Source organism: Saccostrea echinata, unplaced genomic scaffold, assembly GCF_033153115.1.
Source record: "Saccostrea echinata isolate AGI-Se365-2 ecotype Australia unplaced genomic scaffold, CSIRO_AGI_Sech_v1 ptg000016l, whole genome shotgun sequence".
Lineage (NCBI taxonomy): Eukaryota > Metazoa > Mollusca > Bivalvia > Ostreida > Ostreidae > Saccostrea > Saccostrea echinata.
This window is the reverse complement of record NW_026889765.1, coordinates 16,774,432-16,795,873: the sequence shown is the minus strand read 5'-3', so window position 1 is coordinate 16,795,873 and position 21,442 is coordinate 16,774,432. Positions and strand designations below refer to the sequence as shown.

At 37.8% G+C, this 21,442-nt stretch overlaps 1 protein-coding gene across 1 annotated transcript in view; it reads right to left on the bottom strand.

The window, feature by feature from the left end:
* The window catches only part of LOC133188189 (mucin-2-like), a gene marked incomplete at its 3' end in the record, with an annotated part of 43,165 nt that overhangs the window by 4,570 nt on the left and 17,153 nt on the right, over window positions 1-21,442 (bottom strand). Inside the window, exons 20-46 of the mRNA XM_061323567.1 lie at window positions 21,132-21,379; window positions 20,429-20,613; window positions 19,807-20,075; window positions 18,395-18,525; window positions 17,632-17,938; window positions 17,134-17,261; window positions 15,942-16,280; window positions 14,747-15,562; window positions 13,838-14,479; window positions 13,001-13,494; window positions 12,657-12,801; window positions 12,192-12,266; window positions 11,829-11,952; window positions 10,975-11,300; window positions 9,972-10,016; window positions 9,737-9,875; window positions 9,249-9,643; window positions 8,863-8,998; window positions 5,416-8,687; window positions 5,028-5,157; window positions 4,542-4,909; window positions 4,128-4,278; window positions 3,604-3,861; window positions 2,833-3,245; window positions 2,109-2,501; window positions 1,702-1,894; window positions 329-525 (exon numbers count right to left, since the gene is read on the bottom strand). Coding sequence (XP_061179551.1) covers window positions 329-525; window positions 1,702-1,894; window positions 2,109-2,501; window positions 2,833-3,245; window positions 3,604-3,861; window positions 4,128-4,278; window positions 4,542-4,909; window positions 5,028-5,157; window positions 5,416-8,687; window positions 8,863-8,998; window positions 9,249-9,643; window positions 9,737-9,875; window positions 9,972-10,016; window positions 10,975-11,300; window positions 11,829-11,952; window positions 12,192-12,266; window positions 12,657-12,801; window positions 13,001-13,494; window positions 13,838-14,479; window positions 14,747-15,562; window positions 15,942-16,280; window positions 17,134-17,261; window positions 17,632-17,938; window positions 18,395-18,525; window positions 19,807-20,075; window positions 20,429-20,613; window positions 21,132-21,379 — 10,319 coding nt within the window. The remainder of the gene's footprint in view (window positions 1-328; window positions 526-1,701; window positions 1,895-2,108; window positions 2,502-2,832; window positions 3,246-3,603; window positions 3,862-4,127; window positions 4,279-4,541; window positions 4,910-5,027; window positions 5,158-5,415; window positions 8,688-8,862; window positions 8,999-9,248; window positions 9,644-9,736; window positions 9,876-9,971; window positions 10,017-10,974; window positions 11,301-11,828; window positions 11,953-12,191; window positions 12,267-12,656; window positions 12,802-13,000; window positions 13,495-13,837; window positions 14,480-14,746; window positions 15,563-15,941; window positions 16,281-17,133; window positions 17,262-17,631; window positions 17,939-18,394; window positions 18,526-19,806; window positions 20,076-20,428; window positions 20,614-21,131; window positions 21,380-21,442) is intronic.

Genomic DNA, 21,442 nt, shown 5'->3' with positions numbered 1-21,442 from the left:
TTTTCAAAATATTCACTCCTAAATATTTTTAACTATTTTGTGTGAAGAATCATGCACTTGCGTTAGCAATCATGAAAGATTGTGTAACGTGGAGAATCGTGTGCGTGAAGGATCGTTCATTAAACAGGATTAATCATGCATTAATCGTGCAGAATCGTTCGTGTAATGTGATCGTTCGTGTAAGTTGTCAACAATAAAGTTGCAGCCACTGTAATTGATAATAATTTATTAAGATCTGCTTGCTATAACAATATTGGTGCCACTACACCAAACACCAAATCCCCTAACCACACAATTTTTATCCGTAATTTTTATGTAAGATACGTACGCAAGCATGCTTGGTGACAAGTGTATCTGATCATGTAGTCCTGGCACTGTACGGGGAAGTTGTCGCTATTCAGACAAACTGAGCCGAGGTCCTTATCACAGATCATCTTGTCTCCCGTACTGTAGCTAGGAATCATACCATCCACTGCCACGCACTCCACCTTCTTAATGTAGCTGCCAAGCTCCGCAGGACAGAACCTTAATTATTTGAAAAATAATTACTATAGAAATTCATTTTTAAAAAGTTCAAAAATTACATTGATTTGCTATAAGCCTCTGTGATCCAGTTGGAAATGAGAGTAAAAGAGTAAAATATCGATTTCATAAAAGTTTCAAGCATTTGTATTTTTAGTAGGGATGTCAATTTTGTCAATAATTCATATTCGAATATTCAATGAAAATATTTGAATATATTCGAATATTCGATATAATAAATAAAATAAATAATATCTGGTTTATTTTAAATATGCATCATCCTACTCTCATGAAAGGTTTAGCGTAGTTATTCTTATATTGAAAGTAAAATTGTAAGAAGACTTTTGTAGGTTTACAATAAGGAATTTTATTTGATATTTGTCTATTTTTGAAATAACTAATTGATTTACATGTAAATGCAGACAAATATAATTTTAACAAATGATACATGTGTTTTTATAGTAGCTCCAACTGAGAAACCAGTCGCCTTACCAAAGGCTAGATAGTCAAATACTGTCTAGATTTCAATACGTGTTATTAATTACTGATAACAATTATCAGCCCTAAATATGGCTGAAATATTGCCGACTCGGCGTAAAACAACAATAATCAATCATAATAAAATATAATCTTTGAAACAATGTTTTTAAAATATAGACAAATATTTCGTTTTGTATCGTATTTAAAGCATTATTTAATTCTTTAACACCTTACTCAAAACAAAATAATTTAGTAGTTCTATAAGAAAAGAAAGTAGTGAAAGAAATCAGGCAAACGAAATTGATAGCTAGTAAATTAAACAGGGATAATTCCAACAATGTTTTAATCAAAATTTATTTATTACAGCACAGGAAATCTGAAAAACACCTAATATTCGAATCTTAAATTCATATTCGAATATTAACTTATCGAATGAATATTTGAATGTTCGAATATTCGTTGACATCCCTTATTTATAGTAGAAATAACAAACATATATAAGAATAAAAAATAATTTCTTTTCACTATTTGGCAATGAGGATCACAATGTTCACAATTTTATGAATCTTGACATTTATTAATTATGTTTCTGAAATATTTTTCTCCAGACATAAGCAAAGAGGCATTTTAACATTAATATGCTATAGTCATTTGCCTTACATCCCTGGCCAGAATTTCCCTAATCATTGTCCTACATACCTGGCAAGTTCTGCTCCAGTCATGGCCTCTTTGTCTCCATCTCCAATATAAGGCTTGTCTCTGTTGATCCAAGGGGACACCTTATCCTGCTCCACACACTTGGTGGTGGTGGGTAGAGTGCTGGTAGACTGGGTGGGGCTTGTTGTGGGGGTACTGGTGGTGGTAGAAGTGGTGCTAGTAGTTGTAGTGGTTTCTGAAGTTCAAACATTTAAATAAATCAGTTTGTCACTCAATGAACAAGTTATCCATTTCCAGAATATGGTCAGGTATATTATAGGAGGAAGAATTATTTGTTTCCACTATTACTATCAAGTATCCTCTTCTAAAATCATAGTTAAGATCAGTCTGTGGCTTTACTGCAAGAAATATAAAGAAAACATTTTTTTCAAAATAAATTAGAGACCTACCATTACAAATCACTTGACACTGGTAACGAATCCTGTAGTCTTTACACATATCTCCGAAGTTAATGCTATTATCACAGTTCAGTCCATCTCTGACGTCACAGGTTAGAATCTGATTGGTGTCAAACCATGGCTGCCCATCCACTGTCTCGCACTCTACACCGTTAATTATACCATTTGGACAGAAATTCTTTTTTTCTGAGGCAGTCATTTTTTCCACCTCCCCACCATTGCCTGGGCTCTGCTTGTTGATCCAGGATGACCAGAAAGTCTTGTTTTGACATTGTTCTTTCGTTGTTGATTTAGGGGTTACAGTTGATTGAGTGGACACGCCGGGGCTGGGAGTGGATCCACCAGGAGCAGGTGTAGTCACTGGCTGTGACACACCTGTAGTGGCTGAAAGAGAAGGTTTTTCTTAACTTTTGAAAATTTTTCACCAAAAATATGTGAAGGATTGTATTTCAAAAGTTAGAGTCTACACATGTAGCTTTTATAGATATTTGTTTCCTTAATATTTTTTTTCTCTAATTTTTTTTTTATTAATATACCAGGCATACAGAAAAATAGGAATAATTCTCACAAGTATTATCATCTTTTATGTTTTTTGCTTGAGACATTATGTTTGCAGATTTTTTTATTAATAGAAAGATTAAAAAAAATCAACTAGAATACATGGATTTACACTGAGCTTCCATTTACAGTAATTAATTACTACCTATTTTCTTACCTGGACATTCATCACAGAACACCCTGATCTCATAGTCCTGACACTGTGTACTCCTCTGCACCTTGTTAAAGCACAGAAGACCTTGTGTAACAAGATCACACTTAACATCCACATCACCCGCCTCATCCCACGACTTTTTGGTTCCTACGGCACGGCACTCGATGGCCTTCATGTCTGTCAAGTTACATGATCGCACAAGTGAATTCAGGTGCATTATGGTCTCATAATCGCCGGTAGCATCGGGGGTATTGGTGTTGACCCACGGTGTCCAGTACATGCAAGTGAGGGGGCCCTGACCAGCAGTTGTTGATGAGGAGGGAGGGACGGTGACAAGAGGTGAAGGAGTGAGCTGTTTACAGCCGACCAGTTCAAACCTCAGACCAATTGCCTCTCTCCACTTCAGAGGAACAATTCTAAGTGTGATATAAAAGAAAGTAAAGATCACATGCCCATTTAAAATGGAAAATAAGAAAAAAAAATCATACTTAGGTATTAAAGTAACTAGGTTTTTTGGTTTTTGGTTTTGTTTTTTTTCCCAGGAAAAAAACATCATATACTACATTGTTTATCTAATATTTATTATGCTTTCTCATCATCTTGATATTATTCTTAAATGTTCATTATTATTACATTTTCATTATTCTTCAGATACAAAATTGATTCATTCAATCTCACTGCATTATTTTTGCTGACAAGTTCGACTTAAGAAGCAAAAATCTTCTCTATCATTTGTCTACCCTTTTCGTGAAAGTCTTGGTATACAAAAATCACCTGATGAATCGTGCCACTATTTTCTGGTTAAAGACGTTGGTGACTAGATTATGGTTGTCCATGTTTCCATTGAAGGTCTGGGGCGTTTTGTCCCCTGGGCTGGAAGTTATGGGTTGGAATGATCGTCCGTCTGTGCTGTAGTACACCTGGTACTCAGTAACCCAGTAGGGGAGGTCAGAACGGCCCTGGGTTATCACACCATATACCTCTTCATTTGAAAGTAGGTCAACCTGAATCCATTGGCGATTATTGTTCACACTATGAAAAAAAAATTGACTTGAACTTAAATCTACTCAGATCTACATATACTTGCAAACAACATCTTAGACAAATTGCAAGTCTTGATCTCAAAGAAAAATTTTTAAATCATTTTATTAATAATACTAAATGAAAATTAAGTATAATTTTTTTTATAAAAATCAATTTTACAGTCAGTACTTAATACATGTATATTGAAAATATAAAAGAATCTGCAGAAATTATGCTGTAAAATTTGAGAGCATTTGACTCTTTTAAAATCTGACCTTGGTGTCCAGCCCCCGGTGAAGCTACCATCCCTGTGGCCATATAATCTGGCACGCTCTGGCCCATGGAAACCGTCCAACACGCTGGATGCTTTGAACTGAGCTTTAGAGACTATGAGTCCATTGGACAGACCCATCTTGACATCACAAACTAAAACATCAAAATGCAATACATTATAACATAGATGTACATGTATTTTTTTTTCATGTCAAAGTCCAATCAAAAATATATTTCTAGTAAATGAATTTGTCTTCTACAATTGAGAATTTTAAAGTGATACTGGATATATGGTTGAACTTTGACATAATAAATCCAATATTTGGCCCCAACCTTTGCTTCATTTTGTCTGCATTCAAACTCCACCTAGCACAAAACAATAGAATTTACTAGAGTACGATTATTTCACTACACACCTGGTGTAGCTGTTCCAGTGGGAGTAGGTTTCACAGGTGCTGTAGGATTACATCCCAGAATATTCAGCCTCATTGCTGCTCCAGCTGCAGAAGTGGATTGTGGGTAAATTCTGATGTACTGAGCCGTGATATTTCTGTTGAATAAGCTCCTCATTGGGGTATCCCCATCCTTGTTCCCAGAGAACACTTTAGGAATTCCTGCCCCAGGGATGTCAGAGTAGGGGGTGAAGGTCTTCCCATCAATGCTGGTGTAAATTGTGTAGGTCTTGACAAACTTTCTGTTGATCGTGTCTCCTTGGGTTTCTACCCCAGATATCAAAGACAATTTTCCAAGGTCAACCTGAATCCAAGGTGATGTGTCATTTGATCTGCAACAAAGAATACCAGTAAGTTACCAAATAAACCTTGTGGATAAGATCTGGAATATCAATGCAAGTCAAATACGTTGAAATTACATTACAAATCTGTTAACCATTCTACACTAACCTTGGTTGCCAAGAGAAGTCACCATAGAGACGACCTTGGTCTGGTGTGTTGGTTCCACTGTAGGAGGAGGCAGTCATCTGACTGTTCTTAATGACGTATCTATCATCCACTCCCATGTAGGACAGGCACACTGAAACAGGACATAAGACATACCTCTATATCTCGTAATACCACTGATTATAAATGTTCAAATGGGAATCAAAGTTATCTGAATGAATATTAAGCAAAACAAATATTTGATCATTTGACTCATTTACATCACTGCACATTTTTCACCAATTTGGTGAAAAATGACAAAGAAAAAAAATTATCTGGGAATTGAATTAAGATCATAGAAAAAAATTCCTTATTTTCAGAGCGTATCTGAAAATTAAGTTCTGCTGATCACCTCTTGGTACCCTGGTTGGAACACCTTGGGGAACAGGCACCAGTGGTATCATTGTTGTAGAGCCAAACCTGTCTGTGTACGGTCTACCATATTCATCTGTCTTAGGAACCAGGATTGGTTGTCCAAACTCATCAGTCATTGGTACCACAGTGGGAGCTCCGAAAGTACCTGGTTTGGGAACCATAACTGTGTTTCCATGTTCATCTGTGTAGGGCCTGCCATACTCATCAGTTTTTGGAATCAGAATGGGTTGTCCAAACTGGTCGGTTTCTGGTGCCGGAGTCGGTGTTCCCTGATAAGCTGGTTTTGGAACCATTTCTGTATTGCCATTCTCATCAGTGTATGTACTTCCATAACTATCTGTTCTTGGGACAAGGATTGGGTTTCCAAATTTATCAGTTTCTGGTGCTGGAGTGGGGAGACCATGTGTGGCTGGTTTAGGCACCCATTGTGTTCTGCCATACTCATCTGTATAAGGCTTTCCATATTCGTCAGTCCTAGGTATTAAAACAGGGTTACCAAATTTATCAGTCTCTGGTTCAGGTGTAGGTTTCTGTGGTGTGGCTGGTTTTGGAACCAGTACAGTTTTGCCCTGGCTGTCCGTATATGGTTTGCCATACTCATCAGTTCTTGGAATCAGGATAGGATTTCCAAATTCATCTGTTTCTGGAATAACCAATGGAGTGCTGCCATTTGCTGGCAATGGGACCAAAATTGTACTTCCTTCTGCATCTGTCATTGGTTTGCCATAAGAATCAGTTCTTGGGACCAAGATTGGATTACCATGTTCATCAGTGGCTGGTACTGGGGTTGGTGTAGCATGTGTTGCTGGTTTAGGTACCATTATGGTATTACCATGTTCATCTGTCATGGGCTGGCCATAAGAATCAGTCTTTGGCACCAGAATAGGATTACCAAATTTATCAGTTTCTGGTACAGGAGTGGGCTGTCCTTGTGTTGCAGGCAATGGCACCATGATAGTATTTCCATGCTCATCTGTCATAGGTTTGCCATAGGAGTCAGTCTTTGGAACCAAAATAGGACGGCCCTGTGCATCAGTCTGGGGTGCTGGTGTAGGACTTCCATGATTGGCAGGAACTGGTACCATAATTGTATTACCATGTTCATCCGTCATTGGTTTGCCATAGGAATCTGTCTTTGGTCTCAGGACAGGATTTCCAAATTTATCAGTCAAGGGTTCAGCTGTGGGCACCCCTTGTGTGGCAGGCAATGGCACCATGATGGTATTACCATGTTCATCTGTCATGGGTTTGCCATAGGAATCAGTCTTGGGCACCAGGATTGGGTTTCCATGTTCATCTGTTTGTGGAACTGGAGTGGGAGTTCCAGTTGGGGCTGGTTTGGGTACCATAATGGTGTTACCATGTTCATCTGTCATTGGCTTTCCATAAGAGTCTGTCTTTGGAACAAGAATTGGATTTCCCTGCTCATCAGTCAGAGGCACAGGAGTTGGTGTATTCTGGTTTTCTGGCACTGGAACCATTTCAGTATTTCCGTGTTCATCTGTGTATGGTTTTCCATATTCATCTGTCCTTGGCACCAGGATGGGGTTTCCAAAAGCATCAGTTTTAGGTTTGGGAGTAGGCTGACCTTGTGAATAAGGTATGGGTACCATTTCTGTGTGCCCAAACCTATCAGTGTATGGTTTTCCATATTCATCAGTCCTTGGCACTAACACTGGTATTCCAAATCTATCAGTGACTGGGTTTGGTATTGGTGTACTCTGGGGATAAGTTAGAGGGATCATCACTGTGTGTCCCTGTTTGTCTGTGAATGGTCTTCCATACTCATCTGTTTTGGGAACCAGTATTGGATTTCCAAACTTATCAGTTCTTGGTGAGGGAGTTGGCTTCTCTGTAGCCTCAGGCAGAGGAACCATGATAGTATTACCGAAATCATCTGTCATTGGTTTTCCATAGGTGTCAGTCTTTGGCACAAGGATTGGCATTCCAAATTCATCTGTCTGGGGTCGTGGTGTAGGTAAACCTTGGGTGTAGTAATCAGGCACCATGATGGTCTCCCCAAAGTCATCTGTCATAGGCTTTCCATAGGTGTCTGTTTTTGGGATCATGATGGGATTACCAAAATCATCTGTCTTTGGCACAGGAACAGGTGTTTTCTGCGTGACATAGAGAGGTACCATTGAGGTGTGCCCCTGAGCATCTGTAACAGGTCTTCCATAAGTGTCTGTTCTGGGTACTAACACAGGGTTTCCCTGCTTATCAGTCACTGGTTCTGGAGTGGGTTTTGCTGTAGAAGCAGGAAGTGGCACCATGATTGTATTACCATGCTCATCTGTCATTGGCTTTCCATAGGAGTCAGTCTTTGGTACCAGAATTGGGTTTCCAAACTCATCTGTTTGTGGTGATGGTGTTGGAGGTCCATGTGTATATGGTATAGGCACCATGATAGTGCTACCATGCTCATCCGTCATGGGTTTTCCATAAGAATCAGTCTTGGGTACCAGTATGGGCCGGCCTTGAGCATCAGTTACAGGCACCACAGTGGGTTTCTCTGCAGGTTCAGTCAAAGGCACCATGATAGTATGCCCATTTTCATCAGTCATGGGTACTCCATAGGAATCTGTCTTGGGAACCAAGATGGGATTTCCTTGAGCATCTGTTTTTGGGATAGCTTTGGGAGTGGCCTGGTCATAAGGTAGTGGAACCATCACTGTGTGTCCTTGTTCATCAGTTATTGGTTTTCCATAAGAATCAGTTTTGGGCACCATGATAGGGCGGCCCTGTTCATCTGTTGCTGGTGAAGGAGTTGGTTTGCCTTGGGTGTAAGGTTTAGGAACCATGATAGTATTGCCGTAAAAGTCTGTCATTGGACGTCCATACTCATCGGTCCTTGGGATCAGAATAGGATTACCAAACTCGTCTGTTTCTGGAACAATGGGGGATGGAGTTGTGGGTCCTGGATTCTGAGCAGGATTACAACCCAGGACACTGAACTGTAAGGAAACCTCTCCATTCACTGACTTAGGATAGATACGCACATACTGGGCAAGAACTTGTCTGTTGAAGAAGTTTGTGACGGCCGTGATTTTGTCATTGTTGCCAGTGAACATTTTAGGCTCTGGAATTCCTCCATCACTGTACGGAGAAAAGTTGGTTCCATCAATACTTGTTGACACTGTAAAGGTTTTGACCCAGTTATTGGTAATTCCATCTCCTCGAGTTATTACGCCAGTAATAAGTTTGGGTTCCAAGAAGTCTACTTGAATGTATGGTGTTTGATCTGTAGACCTACATGTACAAAAATAAAACGACTTCTAGACATGGTATAAATGAGTACTGGAATCACATAGCTTAAATAATATTCCTAAATATTAAGATTGAAGCCAAATCAATTTTCATTGCTAATCAATGCCCAAACAATATTAATGACAGTTTTAACGTTGACCAAAAGATAAATACTCACAGTGGTCTCCAGGAGAGATGGTCAGTATTGATGCGACCTTGTGTAGCAGCATATGTTGCATTTTTCTCTGATGATGCTGTCAGAAGTCTGTCTGGGATCCTTGTGGCCTCCTCGATTCCCATGGACTGACTACAGACTGTAAAATATTAGCCATTAGTAAAACAAAGGAACTAATTTCACTGATATGTGCAAGCAGAAATAAACACTAAATAGATTCTAAATACTTGGTCTATTTAGAGAAGAACATTTGATTTTGAAAAATGTTTTTTGATCATTATTTTTTTTTTTACTTTAATAGCTATTAAATTTAAATACTTCAGATAAAAAAGGATAAATATTAAGCAGACACTTCGCAAACATACACTTAAGTTCCCCCATTAACGTACTTGGTTCAATGGTTGACACAGGTTTGGGAGTGACTGTAGAGATCTTTGGTGCCCCTGTGGTTGTCTTTGAGGACTCGGGGGAGCAGCCCAGTAAATTAAACCTCAGCCCAGCTCCAGCTGGACTGGATTCTATGACAACGATCCGTATAAACCGAGCGTAGATCTGTGATGCAAACATGTTCTTCACCACTGAGTTCTGGTCCACATTTCCATTAAACATGGTTGCCTTGCCATCTGGTCCATTGACCAGAGAAAAGTCAAGTCCATCGGTACTGTAAGATACTGCGAAATTTGTGACCCATCTTTCCTCCCCTGGGCTTCCCTGGGTGAGGATTCCAGAGATATTCCGGGGGGAACCAAAATCAACCTGTATCCAGTTCTTCTGACCACCATCCCTAAAAATCAATGCATCAAAGGAATGAAAAGCATGCTGATAATTACAATAAAACTTGTCTAATCCGGACAGTCTTTTAAAATTCTTTACTTACTGTGGGACCCAGGCCCCAAGGTCATTAAAGAGACGACCAGAAGTGGCTCCAGAGAGGGAATCCCTTGAGGATGAGGCAATCAGCTGACTATCTGAGATCTTAGCACTGTTCTCAATTCCCATTGGGTCCAAGCACTCCCCTGAAAAAAAAGGTAAAATTTATCATCAACAGAATGTAAAATTTGTAAAGGCAAATCTGTACACAACTGTGAAAAAATACTTTCATCAACACTCACGTTTTGGTGTTGTTGAAGGGGTCATAGTGGACACAGATGGTGTTTCTGTAATGTTACAAAACAAATTGAAGGTGGCAACATGTATTAGGTTGTGCAACTTTGTTGTGTCACTTTGACATTCCATCTAATTAAAACTATAATCCATTAGAAAATGATTTTAATATTTCCGTTTGAGATTAATTTTAAACACTAGCAGGGCTCGACAATAACTTTTTTCCCTACTTGTCCATTCGGACAAGTGACCAAGACATTTACTTGTCCGAACTTCAACTTCACTTGTCCGAGCATTGTTCAGTACAAAGATACAGTACTGTTAACTTAAAAACTAAATTAAAGTCCATTACATGTGATTGATTAGTGATGTTATCTATAAATACAAAAAACACATAAAAACAAATTTTATCCAGACTTTCTATCCTAACAACAACATAAATGTTCACAAATGAAAATGTCAACATCAAACAGAATCTAAACTTCGTAACTCGACGTAATTTTCATGCCTTTGCAGTATTATGCAATTAGTGAACTTCAATCCCGATCGAGTGTGAACTCGATTACAGAGCAATTCATATCGGGATCAAAGTTCGTTTTTAATGTACTTCTTCCGTCTTTACCGATGAACTTTCAATAGTCGTTCTTTTTATTATTTGAAGACTTCTTTACATTAAAATGCACTTGTCCAATCGGACAAGTGCCAAGCAATATTTACTTGTCCGTATTTTTTTTTCACTGGTACCGGACAAGCGGACAAGCGTTAATGTCGAGCTTTGACTAGTATAAGTTTCCTTGGCATTAAATGTAAACATATTTATTTTTTCACTCAATGTATGAAAACCCATGCATTTATTTTCACTCAATGTATGAAAACCCATGCATTTAAACTAGAAAAAAAATCACAGAACAGAAGGACAAAATTTTCACGATTTTAAATAATTATCATTTCCCCCAATTTCAGCAAAAAAAATGTGTATTTCTTTATACTCCTTTAGCACCAGGCACTCACCAGTAGTTTTGGGACATTCTAGGACTTCAAATCGCATCGCTATTCGGTTGTGCCATTCTTGGGGAACAATGCGCAAGTATCGAGCTGTGACTTCCCGATCGAAAAATGCAGAAGCAACAGTGTCACTATCCTTGCTTCCTTGGAACACCTTAGGTGCCACTGCGAAACTCTGGTAATAAGGAGTCCATTTCTGACCATCGTTACTAAATTTAACAGTGAACTTTGTGACCCAGGACTGGGATTTTGGGTCTCCTTGGATACGAACACCTGTCATTGCTGTAGGCATGTGGAAGTTGACTTGGATGAATTCATGTTCATCATTGTACCTGAGGTGAAATTAAAACTTGTGTACATTATTGGTAGGAGAAAAAAACTTCTAAATTACTTAAAATTATTAATTTCCAGACCTTGACTTAATTAAGCAATTTGCATCAAACAATTTATTAGATTTATGAACATGATGCAAATCACTTTACAGAGTCCATACATAATACAAAAGAATTTACTGTAAAATGCTACAAAATTAGAATGTCGATCCTGTGATAGGATGAACTTCCTATCATAAGAGAATGCAAACACCATATTTGGTGATTAACAGTGCTATTATCTTCTTGTATTTTGATACAGTCAAATAAAACTGGTACTGATTACTTCTTTCAATAAGAGAAAATTCATCATTTATAAAAATAGTTGCAATATAATCTATTACAGCTATTAAAGTGGATAATACGTAATTAGTTTTCCAAGACACAGAGAATTTAAATGTAATACAGTGTGCTCCATTCTGAAGAAATACCAAAGAGATGATAGCTAAATGACATCTGTGAAAACAGATCTTAAGAATTTCAATCTACCTTGCCACCCAAGCTGTGGATTTACGAAGTCGTGCTTTGTCGGCGTCGTGGTCCACATCCAAGGAAGAGGAGGCCAGGAACTGGTCGGGGGTGAATTCTACCACGCCCACCTCATGGTCACAGTCTGTGTACACAGAACAATATCAATGTCAATGGATGCACAAAATTTTCTTCAGAATTTTGAACAGTGGGTTTACATTAACAGTTTAATGACTGATCATTTGATTATAAAATCAGAGCAGAATCATCCAATCAATTTACAGTTATTTATAAGACAACATATTAAATGTGATGTCTCATGAAATTGCATGAATAAAACCAATTTAAGCTCAGGCTATCTAATTCACTTGTTCAGACACTTACTGTCTTGGCCGTGTTTAAGTGGGGGTGTGGTTGGGCCGGGCTGTGTGGGACTTGGGGATACCGTCATGTTTACATCTACAATATAAATCAACTTTGTATAGTCATTTTTATTATGAAACTTCCCTGCATGACATTGTATACCCCCCCCCCCCAAAAAAAAATTTCTACAAGTTATTAATAAATGCAATGTCAATCATAGTTTGTTTGTAGGAATTTTATTAACACAGAGCTTCATAAAAGTCCTCATCACAACTATAGAGGAGTAACTCTAATTACAAATTGTTTTTCATGTTAATATGAACATGTCACTTGAAAAAAAATATATAATGCACTTGTCTGTATGAAAATAAGGCTCTGCAAAATCTGTATGAAAATAAGGCTCTGCCAAATATGCATGTTTTTCCAGTATGAAAATTCATAAACATACTATAATAAGACCAGGTCAGGGTTTTCTTAACAGTTTACCTGGGGTGGGCTTGCAGTTGCAGTAGAACTGTATCAGATAGTCATGACATTTGCCGCTGGGTTGATCAGCATTCAGACAAGTCAGACCATTCTTATCACAAGTGACCTTCTGTCCAAGATCGGCAGGGGACCGGCCACTTAATAACTGCAAAAAATAATGATTTACAATGTAATATCAATAAGAAATCATTTTGCGGTATTTGAATTCTTTAATGTTAGATTCCAGCTGTTCTAATTTGTTTTGTGTCCTACATATTTGTCTATTAATATGAAAGAATTTAAAAAATCTGGTTTTCGAAATAATATTACAACAAAGCCCTGACTTAAAGTTTTCTCTTTCCTACCTCTTTGCAACTGACAGCCACAATATCATCTTCATGACAGAACGAAAATTTGCTTCGGAGTTTGGCCAGAGTTTCCAGGTCCCCATCTCCCGTACTGGGGGAGTCCACATTCATAGGATAGGTCCAGCCTGGGTTACACACAATCTTTCCTGGTTCCGGGGAACCAGAGACTGGTGAAGCTGTGCTTGGAATGGCCTGGTTGTCTGGTTTTGGAACCAGGACTGGATTTCCATTCTTGTCAGTGACTGGATGCCCATACACATCAGTTTTTGGGACCATTATTGGATTATGGAAGGCATCAGTTTCTGGTTTTGGAGTTGGTTGAGTTGTATTGTCTGGAACTGGAACCATGAAAGTGTGGCCATCTTTATCAGTAACAGGTTGTCCAAAAGCATCAGTCTTGGGGCGCAAGACTGGGAAGCCAAAGGCATCGGTCTTAGGAATGAGTATTGGATTTCCAAAAATATCTGTTTGTGGAACAGGAGGTTGGGCACCTATAGATAAGAAAACATTGTGAGAGAATTTTTGAATTTCTCAACATAAAATAAGGCCACATAAAATTATTTTTTTTTTAATTGATTTCTCATCTCTTTGCCTGCTGCTCTCAAAGAGTCCAGCCATGTAGTTTTTTTTTTTTCTTAATATTGGTTGAAAATAGGATGATAATAAAATTTAATAACTTTTCATATAAGGATGATAGTTACCTAAAAATCAAATTTATGTGGCCTCATGATGCAAAAAATTCAAGAAAAATTAGTGAGGCAGCATATAAAACACATAGTTAAGTACTAATCTACGTGTTTGACAGATTGAGATATATAATAATACAACACTTACAAGCACAATAGAACTGCACTTGGTAATCCTCACAAGTGTCCCCTGGCTTTGGAGTGCACTTAAGTCCAGTAGTTGTACACATAACATTCTCTCCTTTACTCTTGTAATCCAATCCTGTGGCAGCGACCGAGCAGCGAACTGCAATGACCTCATTACAGGTGGCTGGGAATCCTGGGATGCTTCTCGGTACTTCCACATCAAGAGGGGAAGCTGCTGATGGATGTACATTGTTTATCCAGTCTGTCCAACCTTCCCCACAGAGAGATGAGACAGTGGGTTTAATTGTTGACTGGCACGCGTCTGTACAGTACACCCTGACCTCGTAATCCCGACAGCCCTCAGCAGAATTCTGGTATAGATCCTCGCAAACGAGACCCCGGTTGATGTCACATGTCACCCCTAGGTCTCCTGTTTTGTCAAACATCTGTCCTGTCTGGGCATCGCGGCATTCTATCTTTGATGGAAATTCACAGAAATCATAGTGAAGACGTAACTGGCTCAGAGTCTCACGTTCGTCAATGTCTCCTGGTGCCCTCTTGTGGCTGTTCATCCATTGTGACCATTCACATGAGGGAACAGGGGGGTGGGGTTCACCTGGTCTGGGTGCTGGTGTGGATCCCATGGGTGGATTTGGTGTTGTTTCTAAAAAACAAAAACAATAAAAACTGAAAATTTGTCAAATCATGAAAATAATTCACATCAAGTATCCACTATGTTCATCCACCACTATAATATCTATTTAGCCTATGTTTAAAGGGCTTATCTACAGGTATATCCAACAGTTCATCATCATCATTTTTTCTCTCTCTTGTTGCCTTAAAACAGTGTGCCAACTTTTCATTATGTCACTATACATGTATGTATGGTATGCTTTCTTTACACAAAGACCATATTATAATTCCCTCATACCTCCACAGTCACAGTAGACAGAAACCTCGTAATCCTCACAGAGCCCACTAGCCTGTTTCCTGTTCACACACAACAATCCCTTAGTAACATCACACACCACATCCACGTCACCAGCCACAGTGTACGGCACTTTGTCAAGAACAGACTGACATTTGATGGAGGTAGGGTGAGCACAGAAGCTGTATTTCTGCCTGAGTGCAGACAAGCTCTCAATATCTCCAGCACCATAAATCTCACTGGAGGCTCCTTCACCTTTTGGAGTATCCACATTCATCCACGGTGACCAGCCCTGCACACATTTGTATGGCTGAGGAGTCAGGGTGTTGTTTGAAACAGTGGGTTGACCAAATGCATCAGTGACAGTGGGCTTCTTTAGGGGAATTCCAAATTCGTCAGTTTTAGGTGACAGAATTGGATTTCCAAACCTGTCAGTAGGTGGCGCTGCTGTGGGGATATCCTGTGTCACGTACTCTGGTATCATTGTGGTGTGGCCAGAGGCATCTGTAACTGGATTGCCGTAAATATCTGTTTTTGGAACCAAGATTGGATTCTTGAATTCGTCTGTCTTCGGATACATAACAAAAGGTCTTCCAAATTCATCAGTTGGTGGTGAAGGAGTTGGTCTGGCCTGGGTGATATATGCCGGAACCAAAGAAACCGTCTCTCCAAAATCATCAGTGACTGGTTTGTGGAACTGGTCAGTCAGTGGCCGTAAAACAGGATTACCAAAGTCATCAGTGACAGGGATTTTTCCAGTGAAAAATTCTGTGGTGGACTTTGGAGTGGTGGGGGAGGTGGGTGCATGGGTGGATAAGCCTAAAAATAACAAGAGGTGGATCACTTCCTGACATTTAGATTAAAATTTTCAGCACAAGAAAAACAAAAAAACAAAACAAAAAACAAAACAAAACAAAAACTAAACTGAAATTGACAAATAACTGAAAAAAATCCCATAGTTAAAAAAAAGTCTGGTTTAAAGAAAACAAAAACTAAGTATTGTTTGCAATGAATGTTTTTCACAAGCATGGGTCTTTAGTGAAACTTGAGGATAGATATCTTATACATGTATGAAAACCGGTTAACCCATCCTGATCCACATGATGCTCCAAATTTTCATGTACAATAAAATAAAAAATATTACATTATAAAAAAAATTCCTGACAACATAATATCTCAAAGACTTCAAGGTACTTACTACAGTCACACATAAATCGAATCTCATAATCATTGCAGACTTCTGTGCTATTTTGGGCCCTACAATGTAGGCCTTTTCCGAGGTCACATGTCACCTTCTGTCCAGATTGGTGAGCAGCCTGCCCTGTCCCAATCACTCGGCACTCAATAGCTCTCTGTTGACTGTCAGCACAGTATGAGTACTGTATTCTCAGTTTCTCATTGATCTCTAAATCATCTGGGCTGGATCCAGTCGGGGTGTGAAAACTCATCCACTTTGTCCAGCCATCCTCACAGTGAGACTTTTTGAGATGAGGTGTATATCCGTCATGTCCAGCATGTTTCGAAAATGTTGGAATGCCTAGGGGAAATGGATGAAAATTGAAAAAATTTGCTAACATGAAAAAAAAAAGACATCAATCAGGGCTTTATATCAATTGCGATGTAGGTCCAGTAAAAGGACCCTGTCTTAATGAAAATTGAGTTTTTTTCCCCCAAAATAAGATACATTGTAAACATTCCAAAATGATATGCAATTTGAATTTTTTCAATGTTTTTCATAAAAAATCTTAAGTTTTGAATTTATAATGGTTAATAAAGATGTAAATAGAGGATAAGCCTACAATCTGACTTTATTCTATAGTACATAAAAATTATACATGTATGTCATAAATATTTCCAATTTTTGCCACATTTTCAATTAAAATTACCAATAGAAATTGTACAGGAATGGTCCCAAAAAGAGTCAATTAAGCCCTGCTAATATTTTACTTACGACTTTAATAAAAATAAGGCAGTCTCAATATGTAGAAAAAAATTGGAATTTTCTGAAATACATGTACAATGTATCAGGGAAATCTTTAATTTCTCTTTCTTGAGAAAACTTCAAATGACCAGCCTATTTTCTCTATTTCTTAACTATCTCCCTCTAAGATTAAGTATATGGTACTTAATTTGAATAAGCAAATACAATTATACACTGATACTTTGAGGCAAGTTTTGTTCGTAATTGGCCAGTTGGATCTGGAGTGGACTAAATTAAGAATTTATCAGGGATGACACAGAACAATAACAATTAGGTCAAGAAAGGCTAACAACAGATCAACTAAACATGCAGAACGAGGAAATCTTATCATGATTGTAGTAATAAATGTAACAAAATGCCTGCTATTACATGTAGCAGGAGGTGGAAAAATTTGAGACATAAGTACTACCTTGACTATATGCATTTGGGGCCACAGTGGTAGTGGTTGGGTAGGTCACTGGTGGAAATCGGGTCACTGGTGCAGTTGTACTCTGGCAAACACTGTTTCTCATTACATTACCATCAGGGCCACAGGTACTGTTAAGAAGTGAAGAATGCCATATAATTATTAGTAACAAAATTTTTCATCAGCAGTGAAATATCTAGAAATAAAAATGACACATCTACATTTGCTCAAAATTAATTTTGTGATATTTGTTCATATTTTTCTGCTTTTTTAAAAAAAGAAAAAATGTTTCATGTTGTTTTAGAGTGACAGATTTTACTGGTTGTTTATGACATGAAATTCCAAAAATCTTCAGCACAGATCTCAGCATTAGAGCTGCTATAATTCAAATACTTTTCGATTCAACTCTTTGTTCATTGTTACTGAAATGTGACATTACAAATTCTCTCCTATTAGACAACAGGGCTAAAGATAGCTTCAGCAAGCTAAGTATGCACCTACCAGACTTCACAATCCTGCCTGCACACAGCAGGGTCCTTGATCTGTTCATAAAGTCGGTACTGTCTACCATTGACGGTACAAGCTGGGGTGTTACAGAATGGCTCGGGGATACACTTCATAGGGGCAGAGTCCCGGTCATACACCATCCCTGGGGCACAGGGTTTGGTGTCACACCCCTCAATGCAGGTGTCTTCCTTACAACCCAGGTCCTTAGTAATCTGATCATAGGTCAGGTGGTTTTTACATGTCTTTTTGGGACAGGAAGAAATACAAGGGTTGTATGTTTCACATTCCTCACATTGGATAGCTAAAAAAACAAATATGGTACAATGTACATGGGTTATTTTGTTCATTCTGAATACTGAGAAGTAAATTTTTCCTCTTTTGTACATAGTTTAGGTCATCCACCCCAACCTCCTTGTTTTATATTGTGTACCATAATACATGTATTTATGTCCAAATTGAAAAAAAAAATGAAGACTTAGACCTGCTCTTTCTTGTCAAATACTTGAAAGAAACTGGGTTACTCATAATGATTTCATATGGGAACAAAAAATCTATGTCTTTCTTTGTCTTTAGCAATATAATTGAATATATCTAACAAGCATCAAAAGGAAATTCTGTGTAATGTATCTTTTCAGATTCTAATTTTTTCCTAATCTATCAAGTTCTTTTTTTATAAAGTTAACAAATAAAATAAGGACAATGTATTTATTCACCTCTAATAGCAAGTACTAGTACTATATATAGTACGTCAACTCACGACAGAGGGCGGGATTCCTCCACTTGATGGGAACGCCCTGGACAGCACACTCATGTGCGAAAGCCGCAATAGCAGTACACAAGCACTCACAGTCTCCTCCGGAGTCACAGGCACAGGCATCAAAAATACACCTATAACATAAATAGTTACATAATATAATAAACTGTTACTGACTTGAAATTAGGAAAAACTCACCCAAAAAGTATCATCATGGCATTGCATACTGGAAATGATATATATATACAATCAACATGCATGTACGGTGTACTTGAATAGAAATGAAAAATATTTATGTACTTGCTTAAATAATGAATTGATTGGAGCAAAGAAAACATTTAAGCGGCATTGGTTGTATTTCTAAAGTATTCATGGACATTCATGCATCTTCAATGCACTTGTCTAAATAGTAGGGATGTCAACGAATAGTCGACTATTCGACTGTCAGTCGAATGGACCGACGATCGAATAGTGAAACGACATTCGAATATTATAATTTTTAAAAAATGCAATAAAAGAGTGATAACGATATGCAATTCTCATTTCAAAATTGAGAAACCGTCTTTCCTCGGAGACAGTTGATAAGGTAATTTTCCTCTACAAAAAAAAACTTGATTTTCCATGTGCATATATAGAAAGTACAGTAATTATAAATGCTTCACTACCGCGAGAATTAATTATCTACCAGTTACTGCTTGTGTTGTTTTTGTAATAAATCAACCATCAATATATATCTTGCTTTCTTTGTAAAATAATTAATTGGACTTGATTTTATACGATGTACCAATTATCTTTTATTTTAAGATTGCTCAAATGCGAGGAACATGTGACATGTTTTTGACGATTCGATAATTATTAGAACAATTCGCTTGCATTTTAAATTGTTCATAATTAAGGACATTTTGATGGCCAGAACAATCAATAAATGAATAAACAGTAACTAACTGCTTAACAATTTAACAGCCACCCGGCGTTTGGATAGTGTGAGATTCCCCCCCCCCCCCTAATTTATTTCACAATAAGCTTTAAAAAATATCGACTAGCAAATTTTGAATGCTAACTAAAATAAAAACTAACTGCATGTACAGACCAATTTATGAATTCGATTGATGGGTCATGAAATCATGAATTTAGGAATATTAGATTTCTAAATTTATTTCATATAATCTTGCTATCCAACGTTACACGCTGCATTGATTTTTATGTTACTTCTTAAACAGATTAAGGGTTTTTGAGTTATAAATACGTCATGTACCAGTGAAGTTTGAAATAAAATTTTATTTTCAGAAAATGTTTCAAATATTCGACTATCGTTCGAATAATGCAATCGAATAATCGACTAAGAAAAATAAATATTTTGACATCCCTACTAAATAGGCATCAGGATCTGTCACATCTCGACAGATTTAACTTACCTAGACTGATAGGCCAGGTAGTCTGGCATCAAGCTGTGGCAGGGCTGGAAAATAGAACTGCTAATGATGCTACATTTACTCTTGGCCCATTGTTCTCTCTCTGGATTCTGTTTACAAGTATCTGTCACAGTCTTAGAGGGCACACAGAGGTCCGGGTTCACCTGCCAGCTGTCAGCAAAGGTCGTGACCTGTACTGCTGGGGGACCACCCTGTGGGGTTGTGAAGTCGTTTCCTTGGTCACCATCGAAATTACCACAGAGTCCTTCCACCTATGAACAAGAAACAATAAAAAAAACTTCTACACACAAAAGTCTTAAAATTAAGAGACTTTATTTTTCTTCTTAGACTAATCCTGTCTCTGTATTATTACCAGTATCAAAGCACTAACCAAGGTCTGATATCTAATTTAGAGTCAAAGAATTTGTTCATTTTTTGTTGTTGTGTTTTTTTTTAAATAAAGTTTTTAAATCCTAATACAAATCCTCCATTCCCAAAGACTTCTTTAATACAGAAAGAAAGATTTTATTTTTTGTACCTAGGACTAGGAGTTTCAAGAGGAAATATTTCAGAAATATTTACCTTAGCTGAAGGCTTTTTTTTTCTACAACAAAAATCTACTCACCTTCCCTCTATGCTGGGTGCCCAGTTTGAGGTACACACGGGTTCCCTTGTCCCAGGTGAGGGTGATTCCTGTGGGAGTTTTGATGACAAAGAAGCTCCCCGTGTCCTGGATAGAGAATGGGGTATTGGCATCTACTTGGGGGGACTTTCCTCGAATCAAGGTCAGTTGGAAGTAACTAGCAGTCCCTTATTAAGAAGAAAATTGTCTCTTTAAAATATTCTAGTTTTAACTGGGGCATTAAAAATTTTGTGGAAAATATTTGCTGTCTTGACATAACAGGTATGCTCAAATTTCTCAAACCGTGTGAGTTTTTTTTTTTCTTTATCTAAATAATTTTGCTTTGAGTGGCAAAAGAAATAGAGGCCATATCATTATAAATAGCCAATAAATTTATTTAATCAACAATGTTCAAAAATAAAAAAATAATAACATGTAATTGATACATTTAACAGTATTCAAAGTTTATGTCTTAATTTACAATAAATGCAGTTTAACAACACTAGAGACTTCATTGTACTTCCACAGAAAAATTACAGATTCTGAAATTAAAACATTTCAGTCAAAACATGTTTCATACACCTTCAGAAAAGTTTCCTCTACAAGAAACATTCACCTCTAAGCAGTTTTTGTCTTTTGAGAACACACAAATCTGAGGCCAAGATGATTTTCACTTTTAGAAACACTAATAATTTAAGATTTTTACCTGGTTCCCCAATGGTGAAGTGGATGGATTTGGTGCAAGCTACCCCGGTACTTCCACAAGGCATGTTTTCTGTGGAGATCACAAATTTGTTGGGGTTATCAGTGGTGGACTGGGCCAACACATAACTACAGGTTCCCTGGAACTCATAATGCTTGCCGTCAAATGTTGTATAATGACTATCACCGAAGGCACTACACACAGCTGGGCATTCCTTGTGTGTGCACACCCAGTTCTGACCATTGCAAGTGCTGTAATTCATAAATAAAATATAATTTAGCTTTAATTAATAAGCCTGCATGATCAAGAAACAC